Below are 7,995 nucleotides of genomic sequence, written 5' to 3'. Positions count from 1 at the left end.
GGCTGCCACGTGCCTTTTACTGAGGAGTGCCTTCCGTCTAGCCACTCTACCATAAATTGCTCAATAGTAGAGTGCTACAGAGATGGTAGTCCTTCTGGAAGGTTCTCCCTCTAACACAGAGGAACTCTGGAGCTCTGTCAGTGACCATTGGGTTCTTGGTCACCTCCAGAACCAAGACCCATCTCCCCCGATTGCTCAGAATGACTGGGCGGCTCCAAACTTCTTCCATTTAAGAATGACGGAGGCCACTGTGTTCTTGGGGGATCTTCAATGCTGCAGACATTTTTTGGTGTCCTTCCCTAGATTTGTGCCTCGACACAATCGTGTCTCGGAGCTCTACGGACAATTCCTTGTACCTCAAGGCTTGGTTTATGCTCTGACATGCACTGTCAACTGTGAAACCTTATATAGACAGATGTCTGCCTTTCTAAATCATGTCCAATCAATTGAATTTACCACAGGTGGAATCCAATCAAGTTGTAGAAACTTCAAGGGTGATCAAAGCAAACAGGATGCATCTGAGCTCAATTTTGACTCTGAATACAGATGTAGATAAGGTATTTGTTTTAATAAATGTGCAAAAATGTCTAAAAACTTGTTTTCGCTCTGTCATTATAGTATTGTGTGTAGATTGATGAGGAGAATGTATTTTATCAATTTTAATATAAGGCTGTAATGTAAAAAAATGTGGAAAAAGTAAAAGGTCAATACTTTCCGAATGCACTGTAAATACTTATGGTTATATACTAGTGGTAATATATACACATGTGAACAAGAGTAATAGTAGTGACCAGTAGCACGAGTGGCGCACTTCATCTCAGTGCTAAAGGTGTCACTACAGACCTTGGTTTGATCCCGGGCTGTGATCGAGAGTCCCATAGGGTGCTGCACAATTGGCCCAGCGTCATTGTAAATTAAGAATTTATTTCACTAGGCAAGTTAAATAAATGTATTTAACAGTAGCAAGGCTATGTACAGGGGGTACCGGTAGGACACACCTTCTCATTCAAGGGTTTTTCATTATTTTGACAATTTTCTACATTGTAGAATAATAGTGAAGACATCAAAACTATGAAATAACACATGGAATCATGTAGTAACCATAAAATTGTTAAACAAATCAAAATATATTTTATATTTGAGATTCTTCAAAGTAGCCACCCTTTGTCTTAACAGCTTTACACACTCTTGGCATTCTCTCAACCAGCTTCACTTGGAATGCTTTCCCAACAGTCTTGAAGAGTTCCCACATTTGCGGTGCACTTGTTGGCTGCTTTTCCTTCACTCTGCGGTCCAACTCATCCCAAACCATTTTAATTGGGTTGAGATCGGGTGATTGTGGAGGCCAAGTCATCTGATGCACCACTCAATCACTCTCCTTCTTGGTCAAATAGCCCTTCACAGCCTGGAGGTATGTTGGGTCATTGTCCTGTTGAAAAACAAATGATAGTGGGACTATGCGCAAACCAGATGGGATGGTGTATCGCTGCAGATTGCTGTGGTAGCCATGCTGGTTAAGTGTGACTTGAATTCTAAATAAATCACAGACAGTGTCACTAGCAAAGCACCCCCACTCCTATTAGCCACATCTTCAATTTAAGCCTATAAGAAAGTGTGTGCCCTCAGGCCTGGAGGGAAGCTAAAGTAATTCCACAACCCAAGAATGGTAAAGCCTCCTTTACTGGCTCAAATTGCCAACCCTTAGCGAACTTCTAGAAAAAATAGACAGCTTTTGACGTTATCGATTATAGTCTGCTGCTGGAAAGACTTGGGTGTTATTGCTTTACACCCCCTGTATAATGTGAATAAAGAGTTGCTTGACTTACAGAACACAGAGCGTGTTCTTTAAATGGAAGCCTCAAACATATTCCAGGTAGAAGCAGGAATTTCCCAGGGTAGCTGTTTAGGCCCCTTGCTTTTTTCAATCTTTACAAACGACATGCCACTGGCTTTGAGTAAGGTCTGTGTGTCTATGTATGTGGATGACTTAAAACTATACACATCAGCTACTACAGCGACTGAAATGGGGTAGCCTAGTGGTTAGAGCATTGGACTATTACCTGAAAGGTTGCAATATCAAATCCCAGAGTTGGCAAGTTAAAAAGCTGTCATTCTGCCCCTGAAGAAGGCAGTTAACACACTGTTCCTAGGCCGTCATTGAAAATAAGAATTTGTTCTTAACTGACTTGCCTAGTTAAATAACGGTAAAACATGTTTTTTTACTGCAACACTTAAAGAGTTGCAGTTTGTTTCGGAATGGTAGCAAGGAATAATGTCCTTTTAGTAACGGTTTCTTTGCAGTAATTCGACCATGAAGGACTCATTCAGGCAGTCTCCTCTGAACAGTTGACGTTCAGATGTGTCTGTTACTTCAACTCGTAGAAGCATTTATTTGGGTTGCAATCTGAGGAGCAGTTAACTCTAATTAACTTATTTTTTTTTTGCCAAAAATGGCTATCTTCTGTATTCCACCCCTACCTTATCACAACACAACTGATTGGCTCAAACACATTAAGAAGGAAAGAAAATAGTAAAAATAAAGAAAAATCCTTGAATGAGTAGGTGTGTCCAAACATTTGATTGGTACTGTATGTAACAATGATATTACTGTATTAATTACAGTGTTACTACAGTTATAAGATAAACATACAGGATAACATGGTAGAGGATATAGGGTTTGCAAGGATTTGGTTGATTGATTATTCCATTAAAATCCATGTTAGTTTTCTTCAGGATATGTGGTAGTTATCAGAAGAGGTTTGCATGGATGCACTATTGAAAATAACCCCTCACTGAACTGCTTAACTGTAAGCTGTGGGTGGAGTGAGTGATTAACGGTGGTGGTATTTCTTTACAGAGTATGCCTACTTTCATTACCAAAAGTGCTTGTCATTAGTAGGTTGCAATAGGTAGAATTTTGGCTTGCAATACTTAAAGGTAGTTTACAGAATTGCAAACACTGTTGGCAAGAAAACACGATCGCTAATGTGACCAACTGGAGCTGAATCCCTTTCTCCTGCCATTATATACTGAACAAAAATATTAAAAACGCAACATGCAATAATTTAATTGATTTTACCGAGTTACATTTCATATTAGGAAATCAGTCAATTTAAATACATGAATTACGCCCTAATCTATGGATTTCACATGACTGGGAAAACAGATATGCATCGGTTGATCACATATACCTTTAAAAAATGCATTGACATCAGCAAACCGCTCGCCCACACAACGCCATACATGTGGTCTGCAGTTGTGAGGCTGGTTGGAGGTACTGCCAAATTCTCCAAAACAAAGTAGGAGACGGCTTATGGTAGAGAAATTAACATTCAATTCTCTGGCAACAGCTCTGGTGGACATTCCTGCAGTCAGCATGTTAATTGCACGCTCCCTCAAAATTTGTGGTATTGTGTTGTGTGACAAAACTGCACATTTTAGAGTGGTCTTTTATTGCCCCCAGCACAATGTGCACCTGAGTAATGATCATGTTGTTTAATCAGCTTCTTGATATGCCAAACCTGCCAGGTGGATCAAATGTCTTGGCAAAGGAGAAATGCTTACCAACGAAGATGTAAACACAGTTGTGCACAACATTTGAGAGAAATAAGCTTTTTTGTGCGTATCGAACATTTCTGGGATTTTTTATTTTTGCTCATGAAACATGGGACCAACACTTTGTTATAATATTTTTGTTCAGTATACTTTGTTAACCCACTGAATTAAAGCATAGGCTTTAGCAAGTGTTCAGATCTCTGGCATGATTTACTCATCACTCAATCGTGGTTCACTGAATGGCCAATTCATTAATTCCTCAATTAAATATGCACAATGTCATACTTGGACCTTGCAGATTATACAGGAATATCAATTTCACTGTTAATCAGTTCTAATTTTCAGCTCAGTGAATTTTGTCATTCAAATTAGTGTAGAGCCACAGAAAATCTCCCCACCCACATTGATCTCTAATTCAGTCCTTTCAGCCAATTACTGTCAAGAGGGAGAGAGGAATGCCACATTGTGAATAGACAATAGATCGACCTGTTTATTCGTGTTTGTTTAATTACATTTTCATTCTCTCCTCTAAAAATGTATTTCCAAATCTCACCAAAACTCTTGTTTGTGTAGGCCCTTGATGGTTTGTAATTGTACATCTTTATTGGAGTGAAAACTATATTATTTGTCTTTAAACTTCGGCACATTCAGTATACTGGCCATGTATTTATTTTCACTAGATGGCAGCAGAGTCACACGTTTTACTTTAGTGTGTTGCTGTCCAAAGTACATGACGCAGTTAACAGAAAACAGCTGGACTTACCATTTTAGACTTTCTATTTTGGCAATGACTGAATATTTTTAGTTGTATGTAGGCTTAATGAACATGTGCACAACTGAATGCATATTGTGTTCTATCCTATATGTTTTATACAGTGAATTGGAATTTGATGTTTTTGAAAGGTTTGATGACAAGCTTTCTTCCATTAGTTACCAGTCCATAAACATTATAAATGTTTTCTCCCAATATAGCAAACCAGATCATTTAGGTTACTTTATAATCAAATAGATGCAAGTAGACATTCATCTTAAGGGAATTTCAGCTTTATGCAGGAGTCATCCACACCTTCTGAAAACAAAGTGCAATTGTGAAACATATTTAGTTAACCACATTGTAATGTCTATGTATGTCTTTGTAGGCTTCCTACCAAAATGGAGGGAGCAGAGCATTGGTGCTAGTTGGAGTGTGATGATAAGAATGCAGTGTTACATTTCTGATTATAAAGCAGTGGTGTTCCCACTCTGCTTACATACTGGGCTACACCAATCAACAAAGGCACCACGCAACAATCGCTTGCATATTAATTTGATTTGATTTTATAATGGGTGAAGCAGCCTACAGGTGTGATCTTGTGAAATTGGTTTAATTCCTAGGGTTTGTGTAAAGCAGAAATATAGAAAATATCAATTTAAAACATGTTTACATGTTCCTTCTCTTGGTCATATTGTCTGTCAATCATTAATCTCTTGCTCTAGTAGGTGATATTACAGTGTTAACATGCGTTTCACTGAATTTGATGCATTTGCACCTGTGTAGGTGCTTCTTCAAAGTGGTGGTATGCTACCAGTCTCAAAGTACAGGCACTCAGATTGCAGTACAGGCACTCAGATTGATTCTAAATTCCCTTGTATCAAATTTTGGCAACCTGGGCTCAGGAGTAGATGTAACACAGTAAATATAATTCTGAGACACTCCAATGAGTATGAAATGTTACATTTTGTGTGGTATGTAATAATGTGTGTATGTCCATCACCCTCTTCGTAAAATATGTTATCAATTGCAATCTACACACTGTGTTACAAATTGTCAAAATGTATGATATGTTACGAACTCCAATTTGTGTGGCAAACGTTAACTAGGTGGCTAACAATAAAATTAGCTAGGGGTTAGGGTTTAAGGTTAGGCTTAAGGTTAGTCATTAAGTTAAAGGGTTAGGGGGAGGGTTAGATAACATGCTAGGAAGTTGTAAAAAAAAATTGTAAGTAGTTGTAAAGTAGCTAATTAGCTCAAATGCAAAAGTTGTCTGTGATGATATTTAACACACAACCTTTAGGTTGCTAGACATTCACGTCACACGTCTACCACCGACCACCCTACTTTAGTTTTTGCCTTAAGCAGCCTTCTGTCTTATGTAACCATACCAAATGTAACATAATACTCATTTGAGTGTCTCGGATTTACATTTACTGTATTACGTCTACTCTATGAGACCAGGCTGTATATGATGGTTGAGTCCAACTCTTTTTGTTGGATACAGGCTGGGCTCCCTCTACTCTTCCCTCTCTTGCAATCTCGTAGTAGCCCACAGTACACATTCTTGCTATCCTTGGATCAAGGAAACCTATTTGGGTCTCTGCTCGTCAATCTCGTATCTCTGCAGTAACATTTCTTGATGATATGAGAGCTAATATAGGCGAATCCCTGCACCATAGGCGTCACATCTTCTTGCCAAAGCTGGATCTCTATGTATTTTTGTGATCGTTGAACAAAACCCAAGAAACCGGGGGCTGCGTGGAATAACAACGAACATGACTGCGATGGGGAAATTTAAGCATACCCTGCTTATTTTTGCATGTCTGATTACCGCAGCTAACGGTAAGTTAAAATCCTTTCCATATGTGGGGTTTGCTCTATAGAGACGTGACTGTGTCATACGTCTAATCTGACGTTGAATAGTTTGAGAAAAACTTGCATGTATGCAATATATCCAGAGCCAAAACGTTTCTCAATTAGCCTACAGTGATTATTAAACGCCTGATGAATGACGGTGACTATTTATTGTCTTTTCATGGTAGTCTATTGACAATTGATAATTTGGGCATAATTTCAGTTTTTATATGTGCTTTTTTTGACTGAAACCTGACGTCGGTCTAATTCTTGCATTTCCGAGAGAGACTGGCACGCCGTTGCACAAGTGCCTCATCAATAGAGCCTTTATGAGCATTTTACTTCTCCTCTGACAAGTGACTGTGCTCTCCAATGGTTTTAAGTGTTTTAAAAAGGCACGTTCGTGTGAAAGAAACAATGGCAAAGGCTTGTGTCACTTTAGCCTAATCATGAAATCTCTGTGGAGGCCATCATTTCTATTAAAATTCCTCCACTAGCCAAATTAATGATTTGTTATCAGACTGTTATTTTTTGTTCTTTCACCATGGATTGTAAAACAATCCCTTCATGATTATACCAGTGGTTCTTATTCTCATGTACTCTTCATTGCCATCATTGGATTAATCATGTAGGCCTATATGGACATGTGTGTACTTCTTATTTGAAACTGTTTTGGATCCTAAAGATTCGTTTTTATTGATCACATCTGTACTTTCATGTAATTTAGTTTAAACAATGTCTCTATCTTTTAATGATAAACCATAGAAGTACAATGATGGGCAATTTGTGAATATTTGTAATGGTTCATGAATATTGCTAGTAATGAAAACACGTTGGTAACTTGTCAAATAGGCTATCATCAGTGTCGTTTTCTTTGTAATGCCTCTTAAATTGTCAGTTTCAATCACGTAGATGTATTGTAATTGAAGGGGGGAACCAGTACTGAAGAGGGGAGGGGGTTGTGTGTAGAGTGAGATACAATATTGATCATAAGTTCAAGACTAAGTCTATAGTCGACTACAGTGGCCATTGTTGAATATTGAATATATATCAGCAGTATCTGTGGTCGTAGCTAGCTGGCTGCTACGCATTTCTGAACCAGATGTGCATTCCAATGTTGTTCTGACAATGGGCAGTAATGATAATGACATGCCTCAAATTCAGGTTCATAGGCTATTTCAATTGCTACAGTCATCCAACATCCAACGTTTATCCCGGGAAAACCTTATGGAACACGTGTTGACAAGGGAGGCTCACTGCATAGTTTGTTGTAACATCTGAATATTTAATTATTCACACAAGTGATTCAACATCGTATCTCTTATGTCATTAAAACTAGGCCGTTGTGACAACAGACTGTTACATAGCAGGCTTAGAAGCATATGACTATGACTTTTGCTGTTTGTGTATGACAATTGTTCTGTAGTATTCACTCAATGTTTGTCTTAAGTAGTAAGGCCATGGAATTGCACATGCGGGCATAAAGGACATCATGCTGCTTGCCTAGCAAGTACCACTTTTATGGACTTGTCTCACAGTGAGGCTCGAACCAAGGACCTCTGCCTTGCTAGCACACGTGACTGCCTTCCCAAAGCATTTTACCAGTCGCGCCACACAGAACACTAGTCATTCAGAGACACAAGTGGGGACACTTCAGTCTGAGGTGTAAGTTACACATCCCCATGTGCAACACAGGCTATATGTTTCTAAACTGATGAGTGTCTGAACCTCTGAACACAACACCCTCAGCACGCTTACAGGTCATAGGCCTACCTCCTGGCAAAGGGTAAACCCCAGACTCCAATTAATAATATTTTGACCCACAATTGATA

The 7,995-nt window shown here is 38.8% G+C and overlaps 1 protein-coding gene across 1 annotated transcript in view; it reads left to right on the top strand.

The window, feature by feature from the left end:
• Positions 1-5,804: 5,804 nt before the first annotated feature.
• The window catches only part of LOC118398274 (CUB and sushi domain-containing protein 1-like), a 490,495-nt gene continuing 488,304 nt past the window's right edge, over positions 5,805-7,995 (top strand). The window contains 1 exon segment of the mRNA XM_035793460.2: positions 5,805-6,151. Coding sequence (XP_035649353.1) covers positions 6,085-6,151 — 67 coding nt within the window. The 5' untranslated portion in view covers positions 5,805-6,084.

This window comes from Oncorhynchus keta, chromosome 2, assembly GCF_023373465.1.
Source record: "Oncorhynchus keta strain PuntledgeMale-10-30-2019 chromosome 2, Oket_V2, whole genome shotgun sequence".
Lineage (NCBI taxonomy): Eukaryota > Metazoa > Chordata > Actinopteri > Salmoniformes > Salmonidae > Oncorhynchus > Oncorhynchus keta.
Note: the sequence above shows the minus strand (reverse complement) of the source record. Positions and strands in the feature narration are given on the sequence as shown.